Source organism: Euprymna scolopes, chromosome 26, assembly GCF_053919585.1.
Source record: "Euprymna scolopes isolate OS-2025 chromosome 26, ASM5391958v1, whole genome shotgun sequence".
NCBI classification, from domain to species: domain Eukaryota; kingdom Metazoa; phylum Mollusca; class Cephalopoda; order Sepiida; family Sepiolidae; genus Euprymna; species Euprymna scolopes.
The window spans coordinates 91,937,780-91,957,544 of NC_136507.1; the positions used below are offsets into that span (position 1 = coordinate 91,937,780).

The 19,765-nt window shown below is 37.6% G+C and overlaps 1 protein-coding gene across 1 annotated transcript in view; it reads left to right on the forward strand.

Annotated features, from left to right (window-relative positions):
• LOC145248259 (cullin-2-like) overlaps window positions 1-19,765 on the forward strand; it is a 91,746-nt gene that overhangs the window by 12,002 nt on the left and 59,979 nt on the right. Inside the window, exons 4-8 of the mRNA XM_080110133.1 lie at window positions 6,455-6,537; window positions 7,915-8,011; window positions 14,278-14,388; window positions 16,111-16,273; window positions 19,387-19,511. Coding sequence (XP_079966259.1) covers window positions 6,455-6,537; window positions 7,915-8,011; window positions 14,278-14,388; window positions 16,111-16,273; window positions 19,387-19,511 — 579 coding nt within the window. The remainder of the gene's footprint in view (window positions 1-6,454; window positions 6,538-7,914; window positions 8,012-14,277; window positions 14,389-16,110; window positions 16,274-19,386; window positions 19,512-19,765) is intronic.

Sequence of the window (19,765 nt, forward strand, 5' to 3'; positions counted from 1 at the left end):
CCTAAGGGGAGGGAGGCCTCTCCAGTCTTGGATAACGACCTTCCTAGTGCTGGTGACTCAAACAAATTACCGGCCTGCAAACCTAAACTGCTTAAGGAGTAGATAGGCTCTGTCTATCGAGCGGCTTCCATACCCCTTCTTTGCCTATTAGTCAGGCGCAGAGACGCTATCACAGTGATTCTTCAAAAACACTCAGTGGTAGATCTTGTTTCTTGTCTAGGGCAATGAACGCCGCTTTCCGCACTCCCGACACATCCCACCTCTCAAAACTGGGTACTTGGGAGTGCTTGAGTACCACATATGTCTGCGCAATTAGATTGGGTTGACCTTCTGCTGATGGGTTGAGGGTACCGGATTGACAGTTCCTGGCTGCTGTTTCCGACTGGTAGTACAGGTGTTTTGGTAGCGCTTAGAGCGGCTGCTCCATCAACAGTTGTATAATATCGGGATGTTTGTAGTGTCATTTCGTGCATGGAAAGGGATCCTGCACTCATCCCCGATGGGTTTTCCTGAGGCCACAGTCCTAGTTGAAGAAAGGTCAGCTGATGGTCTACTTGTGTTGCATGTATGATACTCTGCATAACCTCTTGTTCAGCTCCTCTTACCTAACTGAAACTCTTTAAAAACATGATGACAGAGCAATAAAAAATAAGCTTAAACCAGGCTAAGGGACACACAAATCCAACTTGCCTCCTCCCTTGAGACTTGTATTCACAAATATCCGTGGGTTTAGAACTAATTTAGCTGATGTTGAAGCATTTCTCCTAACAAATACCCCGAATATCTTAGCACTAAGTCAGACTAACCTACACTCCTCCATCCCTTCTAAGTACTTTAACATGCCTGGCTATGTCCCACTCTGCCGTAAGGACTCTGACAGACATATGCACGGACTTGGAGTCTACATTCGTAACACCCTCCCCTTGACTAGAGAAACAAACCTAGAATCGGACGATCAAGCATTTATGTGCTTTAGACTAAACATGCAACATAACATTAGCTACTTTTATTTTCTCTACCGCTCTTCCTCGACCCAGGACTGCACCATAATAAATAAAGTCTCTGACAGCATAAAAACAGCAATCTCCCTCAACACTAGCGCACAAGTACATGTATTTGGTGACTTTAATGTCCACCACAAAAACTGGCTTGGATTTTCTACTTACACAGATGCAGTGGGCAGAACAACACATAGCTTCGCTATAGCTAACTCCCTATTACAAATGGTTGCATTTCCAACTCGTTTCCCTTACCAGCAAGAACAACACGTATCACTTTTAAATCTGTTTCTGACCACAGTTCCCGATGACTATATAACATATGCTGACAGCCCACTAAGGAACGCTGATCATGCAGTTATAATGGTCGAAATCGCACTAAACTCTAGGCCCAAAACTGAAGATGCAGTGCTAAAAACAACGAGATATTATGAGAAGGCTGACTGGGAAGCCATCAGAGATCTTATCAGAGATGCCCCATGGGGAAATATTTTTTCTCTTCCTGCTGAACAGTGCGCAAATGGGACCACTGAATGGTTCAAAACGGCAATTGAAGCACATGTTCCCATGCGGAAATTTTATAGAAAGCCCCACTCTCCCCAATGGTTTACTTCTACTTGCGCAACTGCCATTGCTCAAAGGCAGCATGCATACCGCAGATTTAACCGACATAAGTCCAGTTCAAACAGACAGAAGTATATAGAAGCTAGAATAACGTTAAGAAAGAAATAGCGACAGCTAAGAGAGAATTTACTGAAACCACTAAAAAACGCATCGAAGCACAAAATTTGGGAACTCGTGACTTCTGGAATATCTACAACACTGTAGTAAATAATTGGCAATCAACAATTCCCCCACTAACCAACAATCACGAGCAACCGAGAAGGCTAACATGCTTGCCAGTCGGTTTGCCTCAAACTCCACACGCCTCAAACTCCACACTGGACCCTGCTAACCACCCTCTACCTGACTTTTCTTTGTGAACAGACGCCACGCTAGACGATCTAAAAATCACCCCTGCCCAGTTGCATACTATCATAAAAAAACCTTGACGCTTCAAAAGCATGTGGACCTGATCTCAATCCCAGCTGTGCTATTAGAAATGTGCTCAGCCGAAGTAGCTCCAGTTCTCTCCAAATTCTACAACAAATTCCTTAATGAATCTTGCTTTCCAGGCTGTTGGAAAGCTGCTTCTGTAGTTCCAGTATTCAAGAATTCTGGCGAAAGAACTGACCCATCTAATTATCTGCATATTAGTCTCCTCCCACTTTTCGCCAAAATATTTGAGACCTTAATTAACCATGCTCTAGTCCATCACCTTACAGATACTAAACTTCTGACTGACAAACAATATGGATTTAGGCAGGCCCGTTCCACAGCAGACATTCTCACTGTAATCTCTGAACGTATATACCAGTCACTGGGCAAAGCGGAGGAGGGCAGAGCGGTAACTCTAGATATATCTAAGGCTTTTGACAGAGTAATGCATGAGGAAAATTAGATCATACGGTATCACTTGTAGAATACTTAACATAATTAAATCCGTCTTAGGTAAGAGAAAAATCCAGGTTGTCCTCGACGGTCGTACATCTAAACAATATGATATAAATGCGGGAGTGCCTCAAGGGTCTATCCTTGGACCTCTATTCTTCCTAATATTAATTACTGATCTCCCCGAAAAAAATTACCTCTGAGATGGGTATATATGCTGATGACACCACGCTCTATAACAGGCATGACAGGAAAACAAATGAACACATATCTAAAGAAATGGCAAAAGCACTAGAGGATGACCTCCAATCTGTAGTGGAATTGGGACAAAAATGGATGGTCACATTCAATGCTGCCAAGAAAACCTTCTCTGCCACCAATAGCCATGGCCAGTGAATCTTTTTCTGAGAGTACATCTTTCAAACTGCTTGGCCTAACGTTCACAGGACACATGAGTTGGAACAAGTACATTGAAAGCATTGCCAGGGCCGCTGCAAGGAAGGTAGGCTCTCTCTACCGTGCTAGAAAACTACTAACTCCCGAAAGTATCCTGTACCTCTATAAGGCCACCATTCGCGCATGTATGGAGTATTGCTGTCACATTTGGGCTGGTGCATCTGCTACTAGTCTCTCGCTCCTAGACAAAGTTCAAAAGGGAGTCGCCAATCTGATAGGCCATGAACTGGCATCTAAGCTTCAGCCTCTGTCCCGAAATGTTGCATCCTTCTGCCTGTTCTACAAGTATTTTAATGGTGAATGCTCTGGCGAACTGCAGACATTGTGCCCCTCCCCCGATAGGCAGCTAAATCCCACTCCTATACAGTAGAGATCCCTAGATGTAAAAGATCTTTCTACTCCAGTAGTTTCTTCCTCAGAACCGCTAGACTCTGGAATTCCATTCTAGGTCCCTGCTTCCTCAACTGTACTGACATGCAGAAGTTCAAGTGTAACGTGAACCGACATCTTGCTGCCCAAATCGCCACATAGTACCCCAGTAGTTGTTGGCTCTGATAGTAGCCCCCTACACCAAAGTGGCAATGCGCCTTGTTTGGGGTGAAAATGTATTTTAAAAAATAAATAAAATACATCAAAGACCGTTAACGACCAAGTTCTCTCCGATTCTCTCTCCTCTGATCTTGAACAGGTGGTACAATGGGGAAAGAAATGGCTGGTTACTTTTAATGCATCTAAAACAAAAATCTGTCTTTACATAATCAACGTTCTGATCCCCATCTGGTATCAATTGAAATGAAGGCTCTCATCTTGAGGAGACTCTATGTTTTGACCGTTACTCCTAATCTAAAATGGAACACGTACCTCAAATCTCTTGCCAAGGATGCTGGGAAAATGGTGGGATCCTTCTGTCGATCCAGTAGATATCCCACTGCTGATGCTATTCTCCACCTATATAAGAGCAAGGTACGTCCAAGGATGAGGTACTGTTTCCACATCTGGGCAGGGACTGCTAGAAATAACTTATCCTGCCTTGACAGAGTTCAAAACAGACTTCGTAGGGGGAATATCTTTTCTCTTTTCTCTTCCCTGCAACCTCTTTCTCACAGAAGAGATGTTGTGAGCCTATCTCTGCTTTATCCTTATTTTCATGGCAAGTGCTCGTCTGAGCTCCAACCTATGGTCCCCTCTCGTCAAACTTTCACGAGAAACACTCGTCTAGTTGAAAACACTATCAATAATTTCCCTGACTCTTTATCTGTGCTTAAACCTAATCGTAGATTCCATTAGCAAAGTTTCTTTCTTAGAACTGCAAACCTGTGGAACTCTCTTCTTTTTGCCTGATTTCCAACTGACTATAATATAGTTCTCTTCAAGTCCAACGTAAACAAATTCTTGATGAGCCGTTCCTCTTAAGTAATCCAATTTACCAAATTTCTACTACTAACAATTACTACGACACTGTCCCATTGATCACTGTACGCTTATTAACCCTTATCCCCGAGGGGCCTCCGGGCCTTGATAAATGGTGACTCCTTTGTAAAAGAAAATGATGAAGCTACTGGAATGAGATATATTGTAATGACGTATAAAGAAAACAACGAATAGATGGGGACTGCTATATCAACGAGTCAAATGAACTGGAACAAAGAAAGCAGGGAATTGATAAGGCAGTTCTTAAGAACACAAACATCAACGGTATTCATAGAACTGACGTCCGTGGGAGAGAAAGAGAAAAGTGCAAAAAAGAAAAAAACAACAGATGGAGTCAATCAAATTACAGAGACGTTTCTCTACTTTACCAAGAAACTCTCAAAAGAACGGGTATTCACAAGTACAAATATGCCAACAGTACTCCATACAGGGCCTGATAGTAGATTTGCAGAGAACGAAACAATTGAATTTACGAGAAGCAGAAGGGCAATAGATTTAATGCAATTAAGTTCAAGATTTAATGAGAACGAAAAGTCAAACGTTTTCAGACTTGATTTCTCCTTTAGGCTAGATCTGTTCAGAGGGCTCTCAGGATAAAAAGAGATACGACTACTGTTGAAATGGTTGGCTGGTTGGTTGTTTTTGTTTTACGGCATATCAACCCTTTTCAGGTTATTTAATGCCAAATTCAGTGATTTTGAAGAACATTTTTTCTATAGAATATGTTTGTTGTTTTTTTTCAAGCCGGTTTCTATTTAATCCATAGTTGGGACCCTAACAGGTACTACCACCCCGGGTCAGAGTGGACATGAGAGCAATGGCGACTGAAGGGTGGCTCTACACTCCCCAAAGCCCGCAAAATGGTGCCTCACTATCGGATATAGCTTAAGGTTATATCCAGGACAATATACTGTTGAAAGGATTGAATTGAGTCTTAAAATAATTAAACGAAACAAGCCATCTGTTACTCCCAAAATGAATTGTCTTTTATTGAAATTGCTCCAGACAATGCAGGAAACCACTTGATGTCAAGGAGCTAAATATACTGCTTCAAAATAAAAAAAAACAGTCAACGATATTAGTTGATAATTTACAACCTAAAAACAGCAATTCTCTTTACTTTGTCTAAAAGATCTCTCATATAATTCATTAGAATTGGAATTTCGTGTACTTTTGTATTTTGTATACGTTTTCGCCGTACAAACCAAGGAAAGAAGTATATAAAAAGAAGATAACGCTTTATATCCTTTCTCTTTAAAAACCAACTGTGACACAAAATTAAATATAGGCACCCCCAGAATACTAAGTATTTCAGTCAGGGAGAAATTGTCTTCAGGGCCAGAAAAATGCATTAAACATGCGTCTACAGAAAACACATTTCCGAACTAACTTGGTATTAATATACAAGAGTTGTTCCAGAAGTAGGGCCTCATTTTTTTAACTCATAAATCCAAACGTTAAAAAAGCTACGAAAACGAGATTTTGGACTCCTTTTTTTTTTTTTTTTCCTACATGATCAACATCATTCGCAATGCACATTTGGTAACCTCTTTTGACGAATCAGTTGTAAAAATTTTTATCGAACTCATTCATATGTCTGTTACCACTCTGAAACGACGAATTCATCTCCTAATCCGTGCTGACAGTCACATCTTTGTAAACGTTTCCCATACGCCGGTGAAGGTTGGTCAGTCCAGTCTTCATTTATGAGAAGAAATCCAATGACATGACACGCGGGCCGTCAATACATGCAACAGAAAGATGAAACTCTCAGTTTATAAATACATAAATTCAGTCATCATAACAAAGTAATTTGCAGTTCCCTCTGAACGATTCTGGTGGAATAAAAATAGGAGGCATTATTTTTTGAATGTCTCTCTTACGTAAGGTGTTATTACACGATTTCTGACCACATATGAGCAAGTTCGATCATTATTTCATTTCAGCAAAAACCTCAATGTTTCAACAAACCAACCGTTTTTCTACATAGTTGAACTGATTTGAAGTATGCATGTAAAGCAGTAACTATAGTAAAAGTTTCTGTATTTAAAACGTATTTGTTTGTTGTATTTTTTAAGTTATTTCTGCACATCTGGAAGCGCCATATGATAACCCCATTACAAGGACAATTGACAACGCTGATTTCCCAAGAAATCATGAAGTACGTAAACCATTTTTTTTATTTTATTTGACAAAATATGAAAAATTTAGAAAAAAAAATCTATTTTTATATTTTAAGTAAATACCGTAATTATTGCTATGGTCTGCTGTTTCTTATTTTTGTTAGTTTTTACTCTTTGGTAGGGTTGTCCATAATATCGCAGATTTTGATTCGTTAAAACATGATGATTTGTAAAAATGTTCTGTTTCTATATTAGTTATGGAATTTTAAAAAAATCCGCTTTTAAATCAGCAAAAAAGAGATGATTTATTAAAAAAAAAATCATTTTTTTTCTAAAAATTGCAACCGACGATTGGGAAAGTTGATTTGCGAACTTCGGCCGAAAGATGATCTGTAACAATCCCAATTTTAGATATATAACTGATTATTTGCCAAATTATATTGGATTGTTAAAACTAGGAGAATATGTAAAAATCATTTTATTAATATACTAGAACTAGCAGGCCATTTGGCGTTGCCCGATAATAAAATATGTTTAAATATGATATTTCAATTCATGCCACTCTTGTATTTATTATTATATAGCCAATTATCTACTAGTATTGTATTATGCATACTATATAGTAGTGATTTCAAAAGTTTGTAAACAATATAACTTTAGTGTTTTCAGCTAGAATCGAAAAACAAAACATATAGCTCCCCAGCATAATTCGTTAACATCTGAACTAATTGCATACGTATATAAAAACTTTAAAAGTAACGTTTTTAAATGTATAAACGTATATTTGCGCATGCGGAGAAGTAACACGTTTAGTCGACTTACTCCTGAGCAGTTCCAATTTCTTTCAAATTTTATCCCTTACCAGCTATTTTTACCGGCTGAAACTCAAATCGAATTTGTTCCATAGGTCCAACTCTCCTATTTATAAAATGTCAAGGCTATAGACGAACGATTGACACAGTAGTTAAATAGAAACCGTTCTGCTCAGATGCAGGCAGACGAGGTCACTTTTATAAATATACGTAGATAGATTATGTACCCAACGGACCCAAATTCTTACCAAAGTGTCAAAATCCCAGTACGATGATCGTTCCAAAAGTAATGCCTCTTATTTTTTATTCATATGACAAAGTGTAATCCGGACGCTCAGACAACTTATCGTTCACCTCTTGCAAAAGGAATGATGGTGACCATGTAGAAAAATAAATTCTGGGGCATTCGTTTTAATGGTACCATTCCCCTGTTCGTAGCTCTTCAACTTTTTGTTAAGAAAATAGGAAGTTTTAATTTTGGAGCGATTCTGGTATATATAAAACAGGTTAATTATAAAATGAGTTTCTCTTCGTAATCCAAATAATGGACCGTTTTTTTTTTTGTTTTTTTTTTGCTGAAAATATTCTTTTTTGTGTGTGTAGGGACCGAAATGGTGGTGCTGTCAATCAGGCTGTGTTGCATGGCGTGTTGGATTCTTTTGTTAGCATAGAAGCATATAAAAAGAGAGAACCAGTACAAGTAAGTAAACACTGTTTTACATATATCAGTTGACAAAAAAGTTTTTGCGGTTTTTAACTATTAAATAAAGAACATATCTCAGCTCAAACAGAAATTTATCGATCGAAATAAGCACCAGCAGAATTATCACACTTTTGTTAACGTAAACCTAAGTGTATTTATGCCATTAACGTTAAAAAAAATGCGTTCTGATAGCGATGAAGTCGCTGAAGGCGTTTTTGATATCGCTTACCTATTTGAAGCATTTCTTACGCAGATAGTTGTCGAGATATTTGAAAAAGTGGTAGTCGGTAGGGGAGAGGTTTGGAGAGTATAGCGGATGAGCCAGAGTTTCGTAGCCCAATCCGTTCAACATCTGCAGAGTCGGTTTAGCAACATGCGATCAGGCACTGTGGTGGAGGAGAATTAGACTCTTTTTGTTGACTAATGCTGGCTTGTGTTGTCGAAGTTTTTGATGTATCTCATTCATTTGTTGACGGTACTTCTCCACCGTAATGATTTCGCCTACGTTGATAAAACTGTAACGGATAAGACCCGTAGCAGACAACCAAACAGTCAGCATGAACTTCCTTTGGTGCAGTTCTGGCTTCGGGAAGTTTTGTGAAGCTTTTTCGGCGTCTTACCACTGAGCTGAGCGTCGCCAGTTATCGTAAAGAACCCACTTTTCATCGCAAGTCAAACCCGGTTGAGTAATGAGTCGTTCTTCTTGCATAAAAGAAGGGAAGATAACACTTCATAACGGCCTTTCTTTTGGGTGTCGATCAATTCGTGAGGCACACATTTATCAAGTTTGTTTGTTGTTCCAATCTCTCTTAAGTGGTTGGACATCGTCGTATACGTTACGTCAAGTTCTGGAATAGTTGTGCATGGATTGGATTCGACTAAAGCTCTTAATTAATCGTTGTCAAAATCTGATAACCGACCACTACGCTCATCATCTTGAAGATTCTCGTCGCCACCAGGAAATTTCTTAAACCACCATTGTGCTGTGCGTTCATTAGTTGTTCTGGGATCAAACGCTTCATTGATATCGCGAGCTGTTTCAGTAGCTTTCGGTCTACTTATAATTGAAATAAGAAAATTGTACGAATTTGCTTTTTTTTTCATTTTTTATTTTATGAAGACAATTATTTCAAAGCGATTGTAATTTAACTGATTAGATAGAGCGAAAATCTTTCTTAAAAATGATATACAGGCGCCTGCCTATATTTTTCGAACACTTTGAAAAAAGTACTTCCAGCTGGTTACTAGTGCCAAAAACCTTTGAGATTGTAAGTACATAGTTGAGGAGTGAAAATCCACTGCTAGTGTAATCATTTTTTTAGTTTAGCTTTGATAATTTTAGTTTTTTGTGATTTTTGCGAGAACTTGCATTACACTATTTTTCGGACATAACAAAAATATTTAGAGCTATGTTCATGTATATTTGCTGTATTCAATTCTTTACTTGTGCACTTAGCTGTCATCATTAGAATCAATTATCTGTTCTATTCTACTGGCAAAACAATTAAGTTTAATGAGGTAAAATGCATTCAAAAGATATCGTTTGTTTGGCACGGAAGAAGCGGGAAGATGGCCTCAGCATCAGAAGGATCGCCATGGATTTAAAGCTGTCGAAATCAATGATCGAGTACACGCTGAAGACAAACTCCGAGCGGAAATAGAAGAGAGGACGGAAAAGATCAATTGGCAACAGGACTGAAAGGAGGGTGAAGAGGACTGTGACACGGCTTTTGACATCTGGAGAAAAAGTTACAGCAATAAAAGTGAAGGAGAAATGTGAATTATATGTGAACGTCCGAACAGTACAAAGAACGCAGCATAGGATTGGTTTGAAGTATGCAAAGGCTAAGAAAAAAATTACACTAACAAATAAACACAAAGGAGCAAGACTGGAGAGTGCTAAAAGATGGTTAACAAAGCATGTTTACTTTAAGAAGGTTATATTTCCTGATGAGAAGTGTTTCAAGTTTGATGGGTCCGATAGATGGTGTACTTGGTCGAGAAGGGGTGAGACTGTTGTACTGAACAAACGACAAATGGGAGAAGAAGGAGGAGTTATGGTTTGGGGTATGATCTTTGCTAATGGAAATATATGGTTGGAGTGGCTGAAAGGACGACAGAACAGCGAAAACTATAAACAGTTGCTGGATGAGAAAGCCCTACCAAGGATAAGAAGAGAGATGAGACATTATTTCGTTCTGCAGCAAGACAATTGCAGCATCCATGTGTCAAAACTCATGAAAGAATGGATGGCTAAAGTGAATATGACTACTTTGGAATGGCCTGCAAAAAGCCCAGATCTAAATTTAATGGAAAATGTTTGGAAAATGCTTGCATAACTTGTCTATGATAGACCTGAAATAACGAAAGAGGCACAACTATGGAAACGAATACTAGATGCCAAAAAACAACTAATAGAAACACGTAGAGATGTTATTGTGCATATGTTTGATCATGATGAAGAGAGATTGATAACAGTTATTAAGAAGAAAGGTGATATTACAAACTATTAACAGTTTTTCAACGATGTCCGAAAAATAATGTCGCATGTGTGTTGTAAAAAACGATGACAATTTAATATTTTTCCTTACCTGATCGATTTTCTTCCATTTTTATTAGAGGTATTGTCTTTATATGTTTATGCTTTTCTATTCAAGGAATTCCGCCACTCTATGGTACTAGGAAAGTCGAATACTAAAATGTTCGAAAAATTTTGTCGGGTCCTTGTATGAGATAAAGGTATCATAACGAGAACCTATCTGAAAATACATCATTTGAAATTTTCTTTTTACATGGAGTTCACCGCTTATCAAGGCCCAATGGCCACTCGGGGATAAGGGTTATTGTGTGTGCAGTAATCAATGGGATAGTGTAGCAATAGTATTGGAGAATTGATAAGGTGTCATTACTTAGGGGGGTGATTCATCGGGAATTTGTTTGTGCTGGACTTGAAGATATCCAGGATAAAGTCGGGAGGGAAACAAGCAAGCGGAACAGAGTTCCACAGGCGTTCAGTTCTAAGAAAGAAGCTTTGTTCATGGAGTCTACGTTTTAATTTCGGCACAGATAAGGAGTGGGGAAAATTATTGACGGTGGTTTCAGCTAGTAGGGTGGTTTTTGAACAAGATTGGTGAGGGGGGATCAGAGAATGGAGCTCAGACGAGCACTTGCCATGGAAATAACGATACAACAAATACAGGTTCGCTACGTCTCTTCTGTGGGAAAGAAGTTGCAGGGTAGAGAAAAGGACATCCCACACCAACCCACGAAGTCTATTTTGTACTCTGTCAAGGCAGGATAGGCTGTTTTTAGCAGCTCCCGCCCAGATGTGGCAGCAGTACTCCATCTTTGGACGTACTTGGCTCTTATATAGATAGAGAATTGCATCAGTAGTGAGATATCTTCTGGAGCGGTTGAAGGATCCCACCATTTTCCCAGCGTCCCTGGCAACAGATTTGATGTACGTGTTCCATTTCAGATCAGGAGTAAAGGTCAAACCCAGAAGCTTGTGAAAACATGGAGCCTCTCCAAGACGATAGCTATCCATTTCAATTGATGCCAGCTGGGGAACAGAGCGTTGATGATGTAAAGGTAGAAGCTACTGGAGCGGTAGAAGGATCTCACCATTTCCCCATCGACCTTGGCCACAGACTTGATGTATGTGTTCCATTCCAGTAAAAATAAAAAATTCCACAAGAAATTCTTCGCAGTCATAATACAGTTTTTCTCTAAATTTCTCTTAGTTTAACATTACTCACTCATTTCTATACCATTAATTTTCAGACATGGCCGATCAATTGTATTATCATAAACAAAACTTATACTGATTTTACTATTGTATTGTATTTTTCAATAAAGTTTAGAATACGTAAGACATGTTATTAATTATACTTTGATTGTACTCCACATACTATGTCGTGGGTACTAGAAACTAAACAAGCTCTCGCTTCATTACTTCAGAGCAAAACGTAATCATCAAATCTCGGTTTTTGCTTAATATTAAACATACAAGAGTATTTGTTTATATGAGGATTTGTTATTTGTATTGAATTATTCGGCCTACTTTTTTCATCTTAAGTGTTTCGATCGATAGAATCTCCGATCTTATTCGGGCGTATCTTACTGTCGAACTCGATAATCTGCATAGAATTTTAAACGGAACCATTTTATTTCATCCACAGGGAAGAGCATGATATGTTTCCGTCAGTCATGATTGGGTAGAAGTCTTAAGTAATTCGCAGTTTTTTTTTTTTTTTTTTTTTTTACATGGAGTTCACCACTTATCAAGGCCCAATGGCCACTCAGGGATAAGGGTTATTGTGTGTACAGTAATCAAAGGGATAGTGTAGCAATAATATTGGAGAATTGGTAAGGTGTCATTACTTAGGGGGGGGGCGGTTCATCAGGAATTTGTTTGTGTTGTATTTTGAATGTCACTCCGTATGTGGATTGGATGTTCAACCTCTAGAAGAATGTAATATACAACCGAATTTAGCAAGTACATTATTCGCTACGCCACGGATCCTTGCAAAAAGATTCCTGAGTTCAACAAGGTACACCTGAATATGGCCGGAATTTACATCGACCGAAACTTTGTGAAAATAACTTTTAAATTAAAGCAGTAGACAGAAGGATCTAAACAACACTGACAACATTATATTGAGCAGTTGAATTTGATTTCCAACCATTAGTGACACGAATGTAAATCCAGCAAACAACATAGGAAACTTCTGACACCAAAACCTAATTGAAATATTACGCAATCAGAATGATTCATTATTTAACAGTTCCCACATATCGTTCTTCGTCCTCTTAACTATCGAATCTTTATCTTCTTTAGCTTAAAATACCATTAACCAATTTTCTAGATTTGATCAAATGATTACTTTAGTAAATACATAGTATGGTTCTAAATGAACTATACGGTTGATGTGCCGTTAAGCAAAGGAATTGCAATCCAGGTTTTAGTTGTCATTAATTTTCTTACTTCGACGAAGAGAAAATAATTAATATTTAACGCACGCCTTTGTTATACCGTTTTATACCCTCTTTCATTCTTTTCCCATAATCTATAATTTTTCTACGCACTTTTCTCTTATCTCTATCGATTTCTCATAAAATAAAACTATTTTCGAAATAAAATGCTATTACATGTGCTAAAATAAGTTCCAGTCAATGTCCGTTTCACCTATTTAAAAATACTTATATTAAAATCTTACCGGAAGGAGATATGAATCAAAGATTACCGAATACGAAATATCAATTGACTTTTGGATGGTAATTTGTATCATATATACTGTATAATAACACACAATTGCTAAAGTTAAGCGAATTAAAGCTTGGTCAGTACTTAGATGAGTGACTATTTCTGAACAGAAGATTACGTACCTGAAATCCGGCCATAATGACATTAGAAGCCGAGGGCGAGGTACCAATCAACAGGGACAGTATACAACCATCCATAATAAACCTGAGCTGACTGAGCAAAGTTGACCTTGGACAATACTAAAATGAGTGACCGTTTGGTAATACCAGGTGCTTTGTGTACTGGGAGCCTGGAGAAAGATACGCCCCGTCAGGCTATTTTTATCCAAAACACGCTGCATGAAATAATGCCGAGTCTTCATCATGACCCTGGAGAGTTAAGGGACTTGGATTAAGACGACCAGCTACTGAACAGCGATTATATATGGAGTTCAGATATCGAATTCTCACGGTAATTACAGTGTCTTACAGTCTCGGATCGTACGACATCAGACTGATGTAACTGATTTATTTCTTTTATATCAGTATCTCCGTATTTCTGTATTTCGGTATTTCGGAATCTCCTTAAATATAGGAGGCAACATTTTACTTCCTCTTTCATACGCGTTTTGCAGTTTCCTTTAAGTGAAAGTTTCTGCTTATGCCCTCGATTAATTTCGATCAAAGTTTTTTTTAAAGTGCGTGCATCCATCTTCCAGAAAAGTGATACCCGAATATTGTTTAACGTGGGATCAATCTATACGGGTAAAAAAAAAAAAAAATCGATGGTGAACTCTTCGGGAACTACCATCAAGAGCTCCTCAGGTAATTAGGAATCAACCATTCCTCTTAAATGAGTTTGTACTTAGAAAAATTAATTCCCATAATCGAACGAACAAAAGTCTCAGCATCGTAGCGAACCAGACCGTAGAATCTGACTCTTCCAAAGTTTATCCCTGAATGGAAAAAAGAGTAAGCAATGTCATCTTGTTAATTTTTTGTATATATTTTTTTTTCAGTTCTACAGATCCATTTTTGAAGATCGTTTTCTCCAAGAAACGGGTGAATACTATCGACAAGTAGCTTCACAACTCAGGAGTGAACACAACTGTTCAGAATACATGGAAAAGGTATTAACCCCTTTGCCGATCCTTCTTAATTTTTAATAGTTTTTTCTGTCTCCTCTTCCCTCATTATGTAGTTATTAGAAGATGATTTTATCTGGTGTTTCCCGGGCGTAGAGGTCCTGGATATGACCTTAAACTATATGCAATGGTAATGCCCCACCTTGCGGGCTTTGGGGAGTGTAGAGCAACTCTTTAGTTGCCATTGCTCCCAGGTCCACTCTGACCCGGAGTGATAGTACCTATAAGGGTCCCAACTATGGGTTAAATAGAAACTGACTTGAAAAAAACAAAAAACAAATATATTCTATTAGAAAATTTTATTCAAAATCTTTGGATGCGGCATTAAATAAGCTGACAAGGGTTGATATGCCGTAAAACAAAAACAACCAACTAACCAACGTAGATATATTTATTGGTAGAAGCTGTTGACGAAAATAATAAAAAAATATAGTTTTGTTCATAGTTAATTATTTTTTCAGATTTTCAGTACTTTACATCTTTTTCGATAATGTTTCCAAATGTACTTGCATCATCTCAACAGCCGTTTTCCATTTCTCGCTAACAATGATCATTGGTTATCACTGGAATTTGGGTGGAAATAAACTTCCCCTAGATCCTAGTCCTCTTCGCATTCATTCAGTAGAGATATGATTAATGCTTTCGCTCATCGGTCTTTCCATCCTCCGCGACCATTCTCGGCTATTTAATGTGGTGCCAGTCGATGTCGACACTAATTCTATTAAGGGGAGGATAGTGTAGTTTACTTAGAAGTTTGCGGTTTTTATGGTTTTTTTGGTTCCTTGTGGTGTTGTTCTTCCTTTATTATTATTACTTACTAGGAGTTTTCACACAGGTCAGCATCAACGATTTCTCTTTGAGAACAAACCGCTGTGTTCCCTGGTTTCTGAGTGACAACAAATTTCCACAGATTTCCAGTACCCTTTCTCCTCTTTTGATAATATTTGCAGATTATTATTATTAATTATTAATTATTATTATAATTATTATTATTATTATTATTATTACTACTACTACTACTACTACTACTACTACTCACTACGACCATCATCAAAGATGTTTCCTGGAGAATACCTTGTGGTGTTTCCTGGAGTCTGAGTGACAACAAGTCTCCTCATATTTCCGGTGCTTTCCACCTCTTTTGATAACTTTGCAAATAAGTTTACCCCATTGAAAAAGCCACTTACCATTGATTTCTTGTTGGCAGAAACAATTCGTTTTCACTCGAATTTGGGTTGGAATATGCCTCCCTCAAGGTCTTAATCTTTTTCACTCTCATCCAGTGGAGGTTTGGTTAGTGCTTTCAATCCTAGGTTTTTGCATCCTCCTTGACTATTTGGTGCGGTGCTATTTTTGCTGGCGCCAGTTTTATTTTTGGAAGTGGGGATAGGCAATTTACAATTTTGATATATCAGTTCTCTTGGTTTCGTTTTTCTGTTTCACTTCTGTTGCGGTTTCTAGGATTCGTCGCTCATTCGGACTAGTTTCCTCACTTGACGGTTTTCCTTAATATTTACACCTGTTTCCAGCATTAACGAGCGTTTGACAATCTCAGTTTTTTCCGTCGATTAGGATTTCTATTATTCTTCTTTTTTTTTTCTTAGTTTTTTGGAACTGAATCTTAGTGCTGCTAGAATTATTGGTAGTATCTTGATTTTACTTCAGGTCACATTATGTATTAATTAATTTATTTATTTTGTTTCTCAGGTGATTCAGAAAATACGTCATGAAAATATGCGGAGTCGAAAGTTTCTGCATCCCTCGTCCTATGAGAAAGTCAGCGAGGAAATCCAAAACAAATTGGTTGATGATCATATTCAATTATTCCATGCGGCTTGTGAAGAGATGCTACATCTTGATAGACGAAAAGGCCAGTCTCTACCCATCAACCTTATACATTTTTTACTTCACTCTTAGCTACTACTTGATAAGACCCGAAGGCCACTCGAGGATAAGCGTATATAGTGGTTGCAGCTAGTCGAATGTGTTTTGTGAAAGTTTGGCAATGAAAGAATCATAGATCGGAGATCAGTCGAGCATTTGCTATGAAAATAACAATAGAGCAGGTACAGGCTCGCAACGCCTCTTCTGTCGGAAGAGGTATCTCGTTACGAGTAACTAGCTGACCGACACATGCTCAGGACTTTGTAGCAACATATTACTGCTTATGTAATATATTGCTACACAGTCATGATCATGTTTCGGTCAGGTAAGCATATATAAATTTACCTTCTCTGAAGAACGGTTACTCTACTAAACACCTCTGCTAAAAGGCCATAATTCATAAAAATGAAAGCATGGCAGGCGTAAGTCGACTTAACTTACTTTTTTACACATGCGTAAGTATACATTTATTCGTTAAAGGCGGTTTAAGATTTACGCTTTTTAATACATCTGGCGATAGCTTGAAAGGTAATGACTAAGGCCGAAGCTCGATATGTTTTGGGTTCGGATTCTAAGTCATATTTTCTATTTGTTTTGTTTTTTTTAATCACACTATTATATTTTGGGTAGAATATAATAATTAATAAGATATTGGCTGTATAATAATAAAGAATAAATATGAAATCAGTCTATGGTCCCCCCTCGCCAAACTTTCACAAGAATCACTCGTCTAGCTGAAAACACTTTTTATCTGTGCCTAAACCTAAACGTAGATTCCATGAACAAAACTTCTTTCTTAGAACTGCACGCCTGTGGAATTGTCTTCCGTTTTCCTGCTTTTCGGCTGACTACAATATGGTTGTCTTCAAGTCTAACGTGAATAAGTTCTTGATGAACCGTTCCATATGAGTTAACGAATTTGCCGAATTTTCATTACTAATGATTACTATATTGTCCAATTTCTACTGTACACTCTTTAACCCTTATCCTTGAGTGGCCTCTTGGCCTTGATAATGTGGTAATGCCTGTGTAAAAAAAATCTTCATTAATGAAACTTACATATTTTAGCCTATTTTACGAACGGGCAACACCTAGTGGCCTGCTAGTTCAAATATGTATTCCCTCTCACGCACTTTGTGACTCTCTCTTACGTGCACACATATCATGTATTATCTGCTTTTGTTAATTGTTCGCCTTTATCAGTTACGTTGATGACGCAAACAAAACGATCCAACACTCCATATAACGTAGTCTGATTGACAGTACTACTATTCAGGTCTGTACCCATAAAAATGCAGCATGACGTCATTATGACGAAGACAAAATTATCTACTTTTATTTAATGTCAAGGGTGTGAGTTTCATGTAGAAACGTTCACTTAATTTGAATAAAATAACATGCGCATCAAGTGCGCTTGAAACCAAATCACAACGTCAAATTAAATCAACGTTTCTATATGGAATTCAAAACATTGACGTTATTCTCGCGTTACCTACGCACAATTCCAACATTTCAAATTGCAAAATACAATGCGCGGCTCTTTATAGAGAGACTTTTCTTTCCACAACTTTACAATATGGCAAGGAAAAAGACGAAAAAAAAAGAAAGAAAACAATACACTGAGGATGGAGTATAGTTCCGAAATATATTTGTTATTAATTTCAAACAATAAAATATATGTTTAGTTCCTAATATTACGTTGTGATTTGGTTTCAAGCGCACTTGGTGCGTGTTTTATTTTTGTATTTTCATTTAATTTTGAGATTAAAGAAAATTATAATTCTGGAAGGACTCTAAATATTTTCTTTCTTTGCTTGTTTGCGACGTATAAAATTTTCGGGTTTTCAAATATATTGAAGCCCATCTCATTATGTTGGTACTCCTTTATCCATTGCGCCACGTGCATTGAAGAAAGAATAAATAAACAAATCATGAACCCTCATCTAAAATGGATTAAAAATAAATAAACATGCTATATAGTACCACGCGGTACGGACCCGTAAATGTAAAACCAGATAAGAATATAAAATTGGATTTATGAGAGAATTATTTTAAAACTTACTTGTTCACCCCTTACAAAGCATATCGCCACTTGGACGTAAGGGGCTACAATTTGTGGCCATGTCTAGGAAAGATTAACAAGATATTTGTTTATATTACATTTAAACTTCTGCATATCAGTACAGCCAGGGAAGCGGGCAGCAGGAAGGGAATTCCAAAGTCTAGCTGTTCGAGGGAAGAACCTATTAGAATAGAAAGTTTTCTGGCATTTAGAGACAACAGCAGTGAAGCGGTGAGATCTTGTTGCTAAGCGGGGTTGTCAGTGATATGTACGTAGAGGGGGTACAAGTGAAACGAGTTCATCAGAAGACATTCCATTAAAATATTTGTAAAACAGGCACAATGATGCAACATTGCGGCGATGAGACAGGGGCTGGAGCTTAGTTGATAATGTGCCTAAACCTAAACATAGATTCCATGATCAAAGCTTCTTTCTTAGAACTGCACGCCTGTGGAATTGTCTTCCGTTTTCCTGCTTTCCAGCTGACTACAATATGGTTGTCTTCAAGTCTAACGTGAACAAGTTTCTGATGAGCCGTTCCACTTAAGTTAACAAATTTACTTCCATTACTATCAATTACTATATTGTCCCTTTGACTACTCTACACTCTTTAACCTTTATCCTTGAGTGGCCTATCGGCCTTGATAAGTGGTGACGCAATGTAAAAAAAAATGTGGGACCGATTTGATTGACGAATCAAATTTAAATGAAATAAAGTCCAAATTTGATCGCTCTTTTGTATAAAAACAACTATAAAGATGAGCATATCAACCCGCAATGAATAAAAAAATTATGAAAGCTCATCTAAAAGAAGACTCTAAAATTTAAAAAATATAAATAAAAATAATAAATGATAGAAAATCAATACCATTAATTTCCATTGATTTAAAGTAAATAATGAAAATTAAGATCATCTCTCACTATATTTGTACTTTTTTATGTATAAGTTGATTTAAACTACTTAATTTGATGAACTTGATTGAAATGTTGTGTTTTCCATGTACATATAGATGATGGTATCTTTCATTCTATTTCAGATCTAAGTAATATGTATAGTTTACTGAAACCAATTCAGAATGGTTTGAACTACTTGATTGACAAGGTCGAAAATGCCATCAAAAGAACTGGTTTGGAAGCTGTGCAAAATCTCAAAGGGAAAAACGTAAGTTGTTACTAAGAAAATTGTTAATACCAATCTCTTTTTTATTCATTTATTTGCGGACTGTAATTCCCATCTTCACAGTTGATGTTTCACCATGTTTTGGCCAACCTGGTCTTCTTCAGGGGATAGAAACGCTTAGTCCCGTACCTGTATCTCCAGTAATTACTGCTTTCCATAGTTGTTGTTTTTTTATCTCATCACGTATTGGCCAACTAAACCTCTGGCCTGCTTTAAGTAGGATGGAAACTGCTATC